Below are 16,931 nucleotides of genomic sequence, written 5' to 3' on the forward strand. Positions count from 1 at the left end.
TTAAACTACCTACAATCTGTCAGCATTTTCTGGTTCGTTTATCCTTTTTTTTTTAACCGTTTATCTTTTTTTCTTCTCGAGTGTTTCCCAGTTATCTTGCTGTTCTTGCCGAAAAAACTACTTGACAGCAAGTGCTATTAAAACACATGCTAGAGTTTGCCCCATCTTATTTTGCTTTTTCTGTCAAACTTGTCTTTATGGCTCTCCAATTTTCTAAGATTTACGATGCAAAATTGTAATACTTCTTTCAAGAGTAATTTTACACGCTACTTCTTTGAATAGAATCCGAGTAGACAGTACAGAAGAAAATTAGTGTAAAATCCTTAGAAATACCTGCTAGAAAAAAAGTATGTGAAAAGAAAATTGCATCTCTAAAACCATTTTCCAATACGGTTAGCAACCCCTATTTTCATTTACAAGTGGAACGATAATTCTGAATCAAGAGACGGGTTAAATAAAAAAAGAATCGAAGGATAGTTGTTTTACTTTAAGAATATACATGGTTAAATATAATCTTCTGTCTATAAAATTTTATAAAGCATCTTTGATTTTAATATAATTTTCATCTTCGTTTTTTAGGACTATCATTTTATTTCAAGATCAATTCCGTGCCCATATTCCTCAAAGGATCCAACTGGATACCCAGCCATATCTTGCCTGAAAACTCTACGCCAGAAAAACTACGATTTTTGGTTCGATCTGCAGCTGAAGCCAACCATAATACACTCAGAATTTGGGGAGGAGGTATGTTCGAAGCAGCTGAGTTTTACCAGGTAAACTTTGATGTCGGTCATTGAGCAACAACGAAGCTTTTTTTTTTTTACTGCAAATGTAAGCTATCGTAGTCTTAATATAATTGTATGTAACAATATCAGGGCCTTTCAAAGTGGGAGTTGTCTGGTACAAACTCCCCCCCCCCCTGCTGTTGTTTGGCTTCATAAATTATTGTAATCGTTTTTTAAATAGCCTACTAGAAGGAGTTTAAAAAATAAAAGTCGGTGTAGTCAAGCCAATTCCTGAAAATAATAGGGAGGGGGGTTAACACGTATCGTTCAGAATCTAGGGGGTAATTCTGTTGGTTTTTTTTTCGATTTTTCAAAGAAAATACCAGAAAAAGCTGTTTTTCAATAAAAAACCCATAAAAGATTTTTTTTTAATCTAAGAGTGGTAATGTATCTTGTAGTACCTTAATTTATAGTATCCTTGCTCGCAGTACCCTTAATTTAGGTAGCTCTTGAATTGGTATTACAAAGTAATAAGAAGATAAGAAGGACTTCTGGTGGATCTTTATAGCTTGCATCTTATCCTTGGTTTTCTTAGACACTTCTTGCTATTAATCTCTTTTCGAAATGACTGTTTTGCCAGTGCAACAATTTCTGGTCCGATGTTGTAGTAGCAAGTTGGATGCTTTCAACATTTTCCTTGAATTCTGGATGAATATAGTGGATTTTTTAACCCAACGGCAACAAAGACACTTATAAATCTGAAGTTAAACTGATTGGAGGAAACGAAAATGAAAGGTTTTATTCTTGCTTACTATTACAGGTTCTTACTATTAGATTTGTAAGTTTATCATTAGATTCTATTAGTTTAGTTATAATTAGTTTATTTTAAACTACTATTTAGTTACTATTTTAGCTACTATTATTTTTATTATGAGTTGTTATTGTTTATTAATAATTTAATATTAGATTCTGTTACCGTTTACTTTATTAATAAAGAAGAAGATTCGGTGTATATTCAGGTACATAAAGCATATTTGAATGCACATTTGGTCTTGTTCGATGTAAGTTTGTTGTTGTTCGATTGTAAGATGTTGTTCGATGCCACATTTGTGTATCTCGTGAACTTTTGGAAAATCAAAAACAACAAAGCTACCGAGCAATTTGGTGAACATTTTTCTTCATTGGCAGCACAACTTAAATATTACTTCGTTTCACTGAATTATGACCTGAATAATCGCTTCAGACATTTCAAGAATACGAGACAGTTCTCGCATTATTAACTAAAAATACCCCCTCAAAAAAAGAAATTTAGAAATAACTTAACCATACGGGTCAATGACTTTTCATGACGCAACATAAACTTAAGTAGCATAAAACTCTATATAGAGCTAAAATCTACGACGTTATTCGAAAAATATGCCCCATGAGGGTACGTAACGTTAGATAGTCTTGAGTTATGCTAGTGTGAAAGGTTTGCGGTTCATTGTGAAAGCGCCATTATCTTACACGCTGAAATGGTCTAGTGGATGTCGAGTGGATATATATGTCAAAGTTTATTGCTTTTATTTTTAGTGCTCTTTAAGTTTTTTTTGTATTTAATTCAAGTTTTTTTTAATATAATTTGTAGAATAAACCAAATCTAATTGATTACAAAATTTTGTGAGATTAAACCAACGAACTAAATTTGCTTCCGGTGTACATGTCTCATTAAGAACAAAATTCGTTAAAATTTCCTTGAAAACTCATCGAAAAAAAAGTAGAACTTAATTGGATAATAATCCAAAACTAAATCTAATCTTAAACAAAAATTAACCAATTGTCAACATTGCTATTTTAAACTTTTACTGAACTTTGTCTGTGCGGTTGGAATCTTTCACCCACATGCCGTGATCCTATTGAACCTAAATTTACATGTGCGTTTGTTCTTAATGACTGCATAATAGTGGACTGGTTCACCCCGCCCCCCAGAAAAAAAATATTCTAGGCATGTTGTACCTTGTTTCAGTCAGTAGCAAGCAAATTTTCAATATTTTTGAAAAATAAAATTTTCAATATGTTGTTCTGCTGGAACCCTAGTTTTCTACCAACTTTTAGCAGGAAAGATGGCTTATTGCAACTTATTTGGTTTAAATTCAAAAAAGGCCTTCAGTCTGTGTGATTAGAGGGCCATAATGGTTTTCCCTTAGCCCCTCCAACGCATCCAGCTGGAAATCACTACTGCTAACTTTTTACCAAAAAGATGGTTGTGTTGAATCATGTTTTGACTGGTATCCTACCAGGACTGAAATCTATATGATGGGAGGGCTGAATTGGTCCCACACAGAGAATGTGCCTCTTTGAAGTCTTTAGCACCCCCTCCCCACACAACGTGCTGTTAACAGCGAAGTATATAACGCCATGTCTAGCTTTTAACAACAAATGCCATTTCCAAAGTTCAATTTTACTTCGGCTTCATTGTAAAAAATTTGAAGGCAAGAAGTATGAAAGGCAAGAAATAGCCCTTTAAAGAGCAAAATAAAAATACTAAAACCTGCGTTTTTTAAAAAATATTTTTTACCAGAAGCAAAAATAGCAAACGATGAAAAAGAATTTTATGGGTTTTGGAAAATTTAATTTTTTTTACTAAAATAAAAGAATGAGGCACTTATGACATAAAGCTCGTTAACATTTCTGGATAATCTTTGCGATGTTATTCTGTTGAATAGTGTGGATACGGTGTTATCTGTTGATGTGGTTTATACCCATATAAACCCATATAACCATATAAGAAATATACCCATATAAGAAATAGTCTTTTAAAGCGCAAAATAAAAATATTAAAACCTGTATTTTTTTGAAAATATTTTTTGCCACAAGCAAAAATAGCAAACGGTGAAAAAGAATTTTATGGCATTCGGAAAATTAATTTTTTTATTGCTAAAACAAAAGGATGTGGCAATTATGACATAAAGCTCGTTAACATTTCTGGATAATCTTTGCGATGTTATTCTGTTGAATAGTGTGGATACGGTGTTCTCTGTTGATGTGGTTTATACCCATATTCAATAATCTGATGTCGTATAGGTTCTTAAACATTTATGAAATATATCATGGCCGTCCCAATCTTTCATTTTTCAATTTTGAAAAAAGTTCTTCCTGGTAGCTGGGCAATTTGTTTTTATAGCATTTGGAGTAGTAAGGAAGTTTGAATTGTTTTCAATATTTTTTTTTGTTCATCGGAACATGTGGCATATGATTGCTTAAGATATTCGTCTCATATCAGAACTTAACTTAATTCTATCAGTTAATTATTTTAGGCAGCTGATGAACTGGGATTAGTAATTTGGCATGATTTTATGTTTGCCTGTTCCATGTATCCATCTAAAGATTGGTTTCTCTCCACCGTTTCTGCAGAAATTCGTCATCAAGTCCGTCGTCTCCAACATCATCCTTCCATTATTGTTTGGGCTGGTAATAATGAAAATGAAAAAGCTTTGCGTGATAATTGGTAGTATTTTATTTCTGTTACTATTTTAAATATTATAAGGACACTTTATAGAGGTGTATTCCTTATAGTGGTCATTGAGAAGCCAAATTGATCAAATTCAACCAAGGCACGTATGGGTTTTTCTAAAACTGCATTTTAGGAAAATTATATATCATTTTGTACTGTATATGTTACTGTGAATATCCGGAATATGGTTAATGCCGATATTTACCGGTGAATATCTGAAATTCCTTTTTCTCTGCTTAGATTCAGTTAGCTTTGCGAGTCAGCTTTTTCGGTCTTATACAAGCTATGATGATAAAAGTTAAAGTTAGGTTAGTGTATGTTAGGTTAAATTTTGTTATAAATATCAGAAATATGTTAAACACCCAACATAAACCTAACCTAACCTGTCATTATCAAACCTTGTATTAAATTGATAAAGTTGACTGGCTAAGTTGACCAAATCCAAGCAGAAAAAAAGGAATGTCAACATTTACCGACGAACGTTTACATTCACGAATTTCGAACATTTACGGTAACATATAATTGAATGAACTTACATAAAATCGTATTACTTGTAATATAAAGGTGTACAATTTGAGTTAGCATTTACATACTAAAGGAAACCTGATTCAGCCAAATGGTAGATGTGAAACAAGAAGGAACTAGTGAAAATTACCTACACGAACTTGGTATATTTTACAAGACATAGAGTAGATAAAAGACAAAATTGTAGATAAAACTTTTTGGTGAATTTTGAGGAAAAATTGTGTCCAGATTAGTTATTTAATTAGAGAAGTATTTGGGGAAATCACTAGAAAATATTGAAAATCGTAAAATTCATGGTTTTTTTACGGGGATAGGGGAAGGACAAGATCTTGGAGGAGTATTCCTAGTTCGGTGTTTTTGAAGCGTTTTAGCTGTAATTTGTTACTGTTATCGTAAATTTTTACCTACTTTGTATATCTATGGAGGATATTTTATGGGCAGTACCTATGGAGTTTGAGTTTGGAACTTGAAAAAATATTATGAATTTCGTGGCTTGTTCTCAGTTGTCTGAGCTGTTGTGTTTTTTTGTTTCATTTTTATTTGAGATGACTGAAAGTGTTTTCGTGTTAGATTTTTTTTTTTTTTTTTTTTTTTATTTTATTTTTTTTTTTTTTTAGTTTGGTTATCTGAAGCTGAGTAAGTCAAGCTTTTTCTGACCTTTTTTCCCTCTGTTGTCTTAATTTCAATTAAGTTGTTTTGTTAATATTGTGTTTAGGGAATTAATAAACGTTGAAGTTTAAAAATATTGAAATCTATCTAGTTAAATCACATTCTTATGCTTTATATGTCCAAATAAGTCCAGTATTTGTATTAAAGTACCGGTATTAAATAAGCTCAGTTATTGTCTAAATAAGAATAATTAAATCAAAATGAACCACAATGAACGTCCTTTGTTTTTATTAAGAAATGTTAAAAAAATATTTCAGTTTAGTAAATTAAAGGCCAAAGCAAGGGGGCTGAATATTTCAAATAGATTTTTATTCTTTTTATATATATTTATTTTGTTCTTTTTCTTCTTTGTATTTCCTTCGTGTGTTAGCTATTATGTTTCAGCCTTTAAGTAGATAATATTGTGGCTTTTATGTGTGGAACCCGACCTGGGAACCCTAATAAGTTTCGAATCTGTTGTCAAAGACAATAGTAAACTGAAATGAATCGTACCTTCATCGCTATAACACAGTTACTGCGTGAACTATAAGCTACTAATACCAAAACAGTATAACTTTACCCAGTTGAACTAAAACAGTGAATACCCATATTCAGGCACATGCGCATTGGGAAGGGCTCATTGTTGCATACTATTCGCGTATAATTTGTCAGTCTTAGGTACTTTTTTTTTAATCTGTTCCCTGTCCCCCTTCCCCCAAAAAAATCCAGCTTGTGTGCTACCCTATGACAGGTTCTCTACAACACGTTATGGTGGTAGTTAAAATATGTAGTAGTAAGTTTTTAAAATATGTAGTCAGTTTTTGGATTTAATAGGTAACCGATGGTTGGATCTATAGTTTTTTCTTAAAGAGCAAATCGAGTTCTCATACCTTTTAGTTTTCTATAGGCCTTTTCTTTGACTAAGGTATTTTAAGAAAAATTTATCGTAAAAGAAATAGGATCTTCGGGGTTTGAACCTAGGTATTGTGATTTATTACCTCTTCATCTTACCTGCTTGACTATGGCTAGGTAACCTAGCTAAAAAAAGACATGTTGGCTGGTATTGCTCTAAGATTTCATGGTTTTAACAATATTTATGTGTTGCTTTCAGGGAATATTTTTAATTTGTTTCGATAATTTTCTTCTGTGAAAATTGGCACTGCTATAATTTATGATGTTTAGTTTCTTGTTAAACTGACCGTTTTCTTAAAAACTATTTTTTGGCAGGTATGGAACAAACTCAAATTTTGAGCTTTATAAGGCTGATTATAAGAAACTATACGTGGAGACTATTCGCCCTATAGTCATTGCAGAAGATTCCTCTAGACCTTTTGTTGTTTCGTCTCCTTCGAATGGACTAGCTTCGGAAGAAGAAGATTTTGTCGCAATTAATCCTGGAAGCTACAATTATGGAGACAGTAAGCATATTTTTTTAATTGTGTTTTGGCTAAGATTTTGTTCAAAAATATATTTGTGCAATCACATGACCGAGAATCCGAGAGAGTCAAAAATGAAAATGAAGAGCGAAGACACACGCGGTTAGAAGACAAGCGACACCGAGAATCTGAGCAAGTCAAAAATGAAAATGAAGAGCAAAGACACACGTGGTTAGAAAAAAGAAAATCACAATTTTGAAGCTTTTCATCTCGGAAAAATGAAAATGAAGAGCAAAGTGTGTTTTCTAACACACGCGGTTAGAAAAAAGAAAATCAAAAGTTTGAAGCTTAGTTGAAATCATAGTTAGAAATTGGGCTTGCTGTAAAAATCAAATATCTTAGATTGGGTACAGTATGAAAAGATATTAAATAGCGTAAAGAACAAAAAACTGGTAAGTGGTAACTGGTAAGTATGTATTTTAACAAGGGATTACAACAATTCAAAAACATTGAAAAAGAAAACCAAAATATTGTAGCTTGGTAGAAATCGTTGTTACAAATCAGACGTGCTTGAAAAATCAAATATCTTTGAAAAGACTACTGTATAAAAAGTCATTAAATTGCTTAAAGAGCAAAAAAAAGGCAGTTGCCAAAAAAATTTGTATTCATCTTAACAAGGGATTACATCAATTCAAAAACCTTAAGAAGGAAAACTAAGAGTTTGGAGCTTAGTTAACAATCGGTGTTAGAAATCGGACTTGCTTAAATAATCAAATACTTTTGAAAAGACACAGTATTTCCCATTTTTCGGGAAAATTTGTATCCTGGGATATTGTATAACTGCGGTTAGAAGACAAACGACAATGAGAATCCATATATAGAAGCGTGCCCAGTGCCGGGGTCCCACGGCGAACCCATGACCAAGCTTTGCAGTCAGCCTTTTCAGTCTGATGCAAGCTATAATGGCAAAAGTTAAACTTAGGTTAGACTATATTTGTTTTGGTTAGGTCGTTAATTTTGGTTCTAAATATCATTAAATAAGTTAAAAGCCTAAACTAAGCTAACCTAACCTCACCTAACCAAATCTAATCTGTTTTAACATAACCTGTCATCATCAAACTTTGCGTTAAATTGAAAAATTTTACTGGCAACGCTGACTAAATCCAAGGAGAACAAAAGGTATTTTAGACATTCACCAATTCGTGGAAATTCACGGTAATATATATAGTAGTAGTAGTAGTAGTAGTAGTAGTAGTTGTAGTAGTAGTAGTAGTAGTAGTAGTAGTAGAACAATTTTATTAGAAATAAACATTTTTTAATCAATAGCACAAAATAAGTGAAGCTTACGAGGCTGTGAGAATGAGACCATATACCGAAATAAAAAAAAAAAAAAAAAGCATAAACAATACACTACCTTGCTTGACCCCAAGACAGCAAAAAAAAACCATAAATATTACAAATGAATAACCTATGTAAAATTTATTTTAGTTAATCTGTTTCAAAAGCATACCTACCGAGCAACTCCACACGTAAATCAGACTTAAACTGGCCAAGGCTACCTATTTCCTTGATATCTGTACTCTGTTTATTCCAAAGTTTTGAAGCTCTGTAAATAAGTGAAAAAGAAAACCTACTTGAAACTAATCGAGGAACCTCAGTATTACCTCGTATCCGAGTAATGTGGGGGTGAACATCAGACCTCTCACAAAATATTCCTGTCAAACAATCAGGAAGGCTATCACTGTAATACTTATATATAAAAATCAACGTATAAAAATCACGTAATCCAGGTGCAGGCATCATATTTAAATCTCTACACACAGACCTCCAAGACTCCTGGTTCCCAACACCGCAAAAAACTCGGATAGCATAGTTCTGGATCACACGGATTGGACGAACTATCGAAGGGGAAGTACCAAGCAAATCGACGAGCAATACAAAATGTAAGGGTGAATCAGGGAAAAATATATTAGAACATTTGGGGGAAAATATGTTTTAATTTGCGCATAATTTGCGCTTGCGCTAGAACTCAAGCGTTTTGGTGTGGCTGTAGCAGGCGTAACTGAAGCTCGCCTTATAGGAAACGACTCTGAAGACATCGGTGAAGGCTATCACCTAATCTGGTCGGGTGATCAGAGAACCAAAACTAATGGAGTCGCACTTGTGCTAGACTCTCGGACCAGGAGGTGCCTCCTTTCTTACGAGCAAATATCAGACAGGATACTAACAGCGCAAATCCAGCATAAACATGGAAAATGGACCATCATTGTCTGCTACGCCCCAACAAACCAAGCCTCAGATGAGATGAAAGATCGTTTTTACGCCCAGCTGTCTAGCATCCTAGCAAAAGTATCCCCTCATGATGTTTTAACCCTTCTTGGCGACTTCAACGGCACTGTCAGAGATACAGACGGCGTTTGGAACAATGTTCTAGGACCTGTAACACCCGACTGCTTGAACGACAATGGGCTAAGGCTCCTTCAGCTGTGCAACATGCACGATCTCGTGATCACCAACACCCTTTTTCAAAGGAAAGAAGTTCATAAATATACCTGGTATAGCAATGACGGACGAACAAAAAAGAGGTTAGACTATATAATCGTGTCCCGACGATGGCGTTCCTCAATAACTAATTGCCGAACTTACAGAAGTGCAGAATTGGGAAACACCGACCACAGGCTTGTCGTCTCTAACCTTAGACTACGCCTGAAAGCCCAGAAAAGTGACCACCGTCCTCCCAAATTAGACCTGAACAATCTCGCAAACTCCAACACGCGCCAGGTCTATGCTGTCTCCATCTCAAACCGTTTCGACTGTCTTGATCAAGTTTCGGGATCTGAAGAAGCATGGCAACTATTCAAGGACAGCGTATTGCTTTCGGCCGAAAGTACTATCGGTCGTCTGAAGCCCAGAAAAAAGTCCTGGATATCGCAGGAAACTCTAGATATTATTGAACAGCGTCGTAAAGCACGCCTAGCGAAGGACATGGTTACCTACAGACGTCTAAACGGCGTAAGAAATAAATTCCTCCACAGAGACAGAAAGCTGTTCACCGAGAAAAAGGCCGCGGATCTCGAGGAGGCCGCCAGAAAGGGTGACACATGCTCTCTATACAAACACCTTCGGGATCTTACAGATGGAAAGCCATCCTCCCTAGGCCCTATCATATCTAATGATGGAAATATTATCACTGACGAGAGCGCTCAACTGTCTACCCGGAAGGATCACTTCTCTTCACTTCTAACCCTGGACCGTGATAGCCAGCTCGACCCTGACCTTCTTCAAGTTGCATCCAACACCCCTGATGCCCCGTGTGCAAGTGTGCACCACCCTTTCACCTCTACAGAAGTCTTGAAATCTCTGAAACGGATGAAAAACAACCGAGCCCCAGGTGTCTGTGGTATCCCTGCAGAACTGCTGAAATATGGTGGGGCAACGACCCTTCTCTGGCTCCAAGTACTGTTTTCCATAGTGTTTCGTACAGAATGGATTAAAAAGACTGGCGATCGGGCATCATTCTGCCACTCTGGAAACAGAAAGGCAGTCGCAGAATCTGCTCCAACTATCGTGGCATCACACTCTTCTCTGTGCCCGGAAAGCTCTTTGTTATGACCCTCCTAGACCGCTGTACCACTTTCCTCAGAAGCCAACGAAGGATCCAACAGGCTGGCTTCATGCCAGGAAGGTCCACCGTGGAGCAAATATTCACAATGCGGCAGCTGATAGAAAAGACTCGAGAATTTCAACAAAAATCGTATGTTGCCTTTGTGGATTTCAAGGCTGCTTTCGATTCTGTCGACCGGCAATCACTCTGGCTCATACTGAAAACAACGGGACTACCAGCGAAGTACTGCAACCATTTCGAGCGGCTCCACGAAGGGACTGAGAGCTGCGTGCAAGTCAATGGCAGACGCAGCTCATCTTTTAAAATCAATACTGGAGTCCGTCAGGGTTGTGCTGCTGCCCCAGAACTATTTAATTGTGTCATCGACTACATTATGACTCGGACCATAAACCGCCTCCAGTTTGGGTTGCATTACGGTGATAGAGTACTTTCAGACGCTGACTATGCCGATGACCTTGCTCTTATCTCCGATTCACCGTCGAAGCTCACAGAAGCCCTACAAATCCTTGCTGATGAAGCCTTAAAGATAGGGCTGTCGATTAATTGGCAGAAGACAAAAGTGATGTTTGTTGCGTAACTCGCCGCGTCCCCCGCCAGTCCTAATGGTCGGTGACAAACCAGCTGAGATTGTTGAGGAATTTACATACCTTGGCTCTATCATCTCAAATGACGGATCAATCCTTAAAGATCTAATGCACCGAATTGCCAAAGCCTCAGCAGTAGTGGGGAGACTAAGTGCCGTTTGGAGGAAACCTTCTATCAGCCGTAGGACCAAGATGCGCATATACAATGCTTCGGTGGGATCCGTGATTCTTTATGGAGCCGAAAGTTGGCCGGCCACTCAGTCTGTGCTTAGCACCGTAAATATAGCCCAAACAAAACATCTTCGCCGCATTGAAGGACTACGCTGGCACGATTTTGTTACAACGAGAACCTCCTGGCGTTAACTGCTCAAACGCCCTTCTCAGTCCAACTCTCCCAACGAACACTACGCTGGTACGGACATCTCCTTCGCATGCACCCCGACACTCCTGCACGAACGATTTTTGACTTTAATCCCGTGCTGCACGGCAGGAAACGCCCAAGAGGTCGTCCCCCAGCCAGATGGAAGGATACGACAGGTGCCTTCTTAGTCATGGCAAATATTCAGGAGGATGTCCACATCCTTGCAAGAGACCGGTCTAAATGGAGGCACCATGTAGCATCACTCTCGACACCGGAGCATTTCCGCAGGAGCATCAAGTCAAGTCAAGTAAGTCAATGATACCTAAGTTACGTGACAATATTTTCGAAACTGACTTCACATGATTTTTAAATGATAGGGTTTCATCAACATTGATTCCGAGGTATTTGGTGAGTCTTGTTCGTTTAATAATTCCTCGCTCCGAAATCATTTCCGTAATCCAAGGGTAAAAATTCGGAGATCGAGAGAAAATAACAAAATTTGACTTATCTATATTCAGGTCAATGTGGTTTATTTTAAGGCATGTACATATCCTGCTCATTGCTGCATTTATCGTTGACATGAGCAGTTGTTCTGTAGGGGTAATACACACCAAGGTTGTATCATCAGCAAATAAGGGCATTGTAAGCTGGGTCTTTCTCGGACCATTGTCAACAAAGTCGTCAATTCTGGGCAGAGCTTTCACAACATGCGGTAGATCATTAATAAAAATTAAAAACAGAGTCGGACCCAGTACGGATCCTTCGGGAACCCCCCAATTAACGACATTTTTACTAGACAAAAATCCTTGTAAATTGACATACTGTGTCTATTATAAGATAACTGCAAAGGAAACCCAATGTAGCACCCCTTAATCCATAAAATTCACATTCTTTTAATAATATTCGATGGTCAACAGTGTCAAACGCCTTAATTAAGTCCAAAAATATACCAGCTACCCTAAGCTTTTTATCAAGAGCATCATTAATTATAGTAGTAATAAATGAAATCGCCATTTCTGTTGTTCTGCCCCTCCTGAAACCAAACTGATTTGGATGTAGAAGTTTATGACGCTCCAAATGCTCATAAATTCTAATATTAATACATTTTTCTAAAACTCGTGAAACAAATATATATATATATATATATATATATATATATATATATATATATATATATATATATATATATATATATATATATATATATATATATATATATATATATATATATATATATATATATATATATATATATATATATATATATATGTTCCAAACGAAAACAAAGAACTTTTTAAAATATTGTTTTTTTCTGATCTATGGGGGCTAGGTCTTCGCTCTAACCCTATGCATAGGCTTGCTTCTGCTCGTTTTAAGTTTCAACCTCGCTCTTCGCTTTCATTTGAAGAAAATAAACTTTGTCAAATCGATGGAGAAACTAGTTGACCGGAACCATCCTAGTAAAATGAAAAATACACAGCCTTATAATATGCAGATAATTGCAGTTCTCTCGCGCGGGTGCTTATAACTTATCATGAGTCATTGCTTTGAGGTATGTTTGATATTTATTGTTAACATATCAATAAAATAATTTGTAATCAAACTTACATATACATAAGTAAAACACTCCCAAATATATCAATAAAATGATAATAATCAATTTATTAATAATTTCATCTGTTTTTTTTTTTTTTTGTTTTTTTTTTGCTAGAAATTAGCATAAAACTTTAATTAATGCCGACGAAATACATTCAGAATGGTATAAAACGAGATGTTGCATTTCTTAACTTTCTTTCAGTGGGGGGGGGGGGATATACTCCATTAATGTGTAATATATTTACTTTACCATATGTATTGCAGCATCAAATTCGGAGTTGTCTTTTTCTTTCTGTTCTTCTTATTTTTTGTACCAGAAATTACCTAACATTTTTTACCATTTGGCCACAAATTGTTTTACCGCATATTTTGTGTTATACAGAGCCTACAGGAACAATTAGGATTTTGATATCGATCTTTAATTTCATTATTAGGACATTTTCAGAAATAATAAAATTGAAATGCAATTTTTTTCTGGTTGTTATTTTTTTTGCTTCTTTTATATTGTATCTCCATAGAAATACATCTTAATTTTTAGTCATTTATTTTTCTGTTTTAAGTTTTTTTTATCATTTTAGTTCACTATTATAATTACTTCATGGACGCTTGGGATCCAAAAAATTTCCCCATACCACGAATGGCAACTGAGTACGGATTTCAAGCAATGCCAAGCTTCAGATCAATTAAACGGGTAATGATTATGATGGATTTCATATTTATTTACCTAAACAGTGTCAATAAGCTACATAATGTTGTTCATGGAATTTTTAGGGATATTTTTAAGTACTTTTTGGCGCTCCGAAAGAGCATTAACTTCATTTCATTGTCTCCATAGAGTCAATAATTCATTTTTTTGTGAAACTCAGTAAGATTGAATTAAATTTATTTTAGATTTAATTTTGTTCAAGATGTAATTTACATTTAATTTCATCTTTAAGTTAGATTTAGCATCAAACATGAATTTGATGAAAATGGTGTAAAATTTCAAAAGTTAAATAACTTGAATGGGCTGTAAAATATTGTTGTATTCCTAGACCAATAAAACTACGAAAAAAGGCCAAGCCTTGGCATTTGAGCAATATAAACATTTTTGGCATAAAAATGCTCAGAAAAATTTGCTTAATTTAAAAATTTAAAAATTAATTTCAGAATTTAAAAATTTCATCACTTAGTACCCTATTTTCTCCCTATTTGGGGTCAGAAGGGGAAAAAGTACCATTTGTGGTATTATAATGACATAATATCAAAGCATTATCATAATGTATATTATAATAACATAATAACAGTCAGCCTTTGAACTCTGAGGACGTAAGCTGGATTACACTTTGGATTTAATTGTATTGCTCAATAATCGAAACTGCTCAAAGTAAGAAAATTACGAAACGTTATAAATTTTAAAATTACAAAATATTATATTTTACTTTTGGCTGGATCGAATACGGATTATGGTTTTTTAATATCATTTTGATCATGGGGAAGTAAGTTTTGATACCCTGTAAAATGGACTTGTGTATATTTGTCCAGTTTCCAACTTTCTACAAAGGCAAATTATTGCAACAAATAATTGCAGATAAGGATGACGGCAGATAAGGATATCTGCCTACAAAGGCAGATAAGGATACTGTTGTTAAACTAGTAGGGAAATTTTTGGGAAAGATGCGTTTAAAGAGACTTGAAATTTGTCGTTGTATTTTCAAAGTGGATATTCTTGAGAAACGCCGAGGGTCACATCCAAGTTTAGCTTTCATGACCGATTTTTTACAAATTGCTATCGGACCGATTCTCGAAAAATGATCCTGTTCCTTGATTTACGATTATGGACCCGCCAGATGTTCCAGTTTTCCCGAGTGAACCAAATACTATTGTGGTATCAAGAATAAATTTCATTTCCGAGTGTTAAATTTCCTGGATGAAAAACAAGAGTCTGTTAGCACGGATGTGGATGAACAAAACCGTTTGTAGCCGTTCCTTCCCAAGCCAGAAAATGCTACAGTTCCTGCCCCTTTTAGTAATTACCTGCTTACCATTTTGAGAATACCTGCTAGTATGCGGTCTTCCAACTCCGTTAAGCGAGTTTCTTTCAAGTTTAGGATGCTTAGACAAAGTCGACCATGTTGAGCAGCGGAGAGATAGGCTACTGGTGTTTATGAAAGATAATGATTCTGCCTCATTGGTGGTGTGCCCTGCCACCGGATTTTCGCATCAATGCTAAGGTCGTAAAGAAGGAAAATCTAGGAATTGTAAATATTAATAAGGGCTTTGGTGAATCAACTATTACAGGTCTAGTTAACTCCGTTGTGCGAGCTAAGTGCTTTGAAGGTAGTTCAGTTGTGCAGTTGTCCTTTAAATCTCAACTGGATCTCGATATGGATCTAAAGCATGGCATTAAAATTGATTATTCGCTTTTCCGTGTGTCACGTCTACTAAATCGACCCAATCAATATTCAACTTCAACTTTCTACTTTGTCTTTATTCAGCTTAAAAAATACAAAAACAATATTTTGCCCCAACAGAAAGCAGAGTTCGCAAGGCTGGGACAGTGCAAAAACATAGGAAAAACATCAACATCTCATCACAATAATGATTCCAAAGTTTTACGCGGCAAAAAACAAACAAAATATAAAAAAAAAACTCATAAAAGAGAAGTAACAAGGATAAGTAAATAAATAAATATCGGGCAGGAGGGGCGTGGGAGGCCTTCCCAGACACGGGGACACAAAAACAGAACACACAAATAAGAAGATCAAATAATTTAATTTTCCATCATCAATGGTGAATAATCAAAATTTTAGCAGACAATCTTTAATATCTGCCTTTTTAAATTTAGTTGAGATTTTTGGGATGGATCAAACAAAATTTTATCATTCAGCTTATAATTGTTAGCAATCAAATCAAGTTGTTAGCAAAATCAGTGCTATAAATACCAAGGCTTTGATCACTTTGCACGTAACCGTATGAATGAACTTAAATGTGGTAAATATGCCGGACCCCATGTTAATAGCCACGATAATGCATGCTCAGCCTCCACTGTGAAAAGCGCGAATTGTGGTGGAACTCACAGAAGCAACAGCCGCTCCTGTGTCGTTTTGAAGAGTTGTATGCCTGCTGCTGCTCTGAGCGCTCGAGCTTGAGGCTGATACCCCCGTCCTCAGCTATGAACCATTGTATGGAACCTGACTGTGTAAACCTGTTTTTTCAGAACATAAATGGAGCAAGAGATAAGTTAATGAATGATTCTATCCAAAATATTCAAGTCATTCAAAATAGTGTGTGTAGTAGAGCACCAGTTAAGTGGTGTTAATAGTAATCAGTTAAAAGTTGCTTGTGAAGACGGGTTCTTTATCCATCCGGTGAAAATTACAGGAGGTTTTGTCTCTTGTGTCATTATGGTTCGAGTAAATAAGAACCTTAAGTGGGATTTACTTGAAACCAATAATGCTTTTGTTGCTGTTGATTTAGGCCATACCGTTATTCTTGCAGTTTATATGCCTACGTTAGATTATTGGTACAGTTACCAACAGTCTAACGAACGTTTCGCTAAAGCATGTGCAACCGTCTCAAAATTTTTCCATAAAATACCAGCGTCTGGTATAGGCATCTTGCTTTGTGGTGATTTTAACACTGACCTTACTATTCCTTGTTCATTGTGGTCCCAGATCTCATTATCATCACTTCCGAAAGATCTAACTGTGGTATTTAATAGCATAAATTATGCATATGTCCATAATTCAGTTAGCATGACAAATTCGGACTTCATAATTTCAGATTTTGAATCGCTAAAAAGGTCTCTTGTTAAAGTACCGGATGAAATTTTGATTAGTGATCATTCTCACCTTGAAGTGTCTGTTGTTTTAAATGTTTTTTTTGCCATATGTGTTTTGGTCCGAAGTGGTTTCAGAATCAGCTGTGGAATAGGATAGACATACTCTTATATCAGTGTGTACTATATGATATTATCAGTAGAATTAGAATTCCTTTTCACCTCCTATCAAAGTCTC

General features: G+C 35.5%; 1 protein-coding gene across 1 annotated transcript in view; it reads left to right on the plus strand.

The window, feature by feature from the left end:
* Window positions 1–16,931, plus strand: part of LOC136026829 (beta-mannosidase-like) — a 95,669-nt gene that overhangs the window by 62,055 nt on the left and 16,683 nt on the right. Inside the window, exons 8-11 of the mRNA XM_065703531.1 lie at window positions 580–773; window positions 4,022–4,212; window positions 6,619–6,809; window positions 13,512–13,624. Coding sequence (XP_065559603.1) covers window positions 580–773; window positions 4,022–4,212; window positions 6,619–6,809; window positions 13,512–13,624 — 689 coding nt within the window. The remainder of the gene's footprint in view (window positions 1–579; window positions 774–4,021; window positions 4,213–6,618; window positions 6,810–13,511; window positions 13,625–16,931) is intronic.

This window comes from Artemia franciscana, chromosome 5, assembly GCF_032884065.1.
Source record: "Artemia franciscana chromosome 5, ASM3288406v1, whole genome shotgun sequence".
In the NCBI taxonomy this organism is placed as follows: Eukaryota; Metazoa; Arthropoda; class Branchiopoda; order Anostraca; family Artemiidae; genus Artemia; species Artemia franciscana.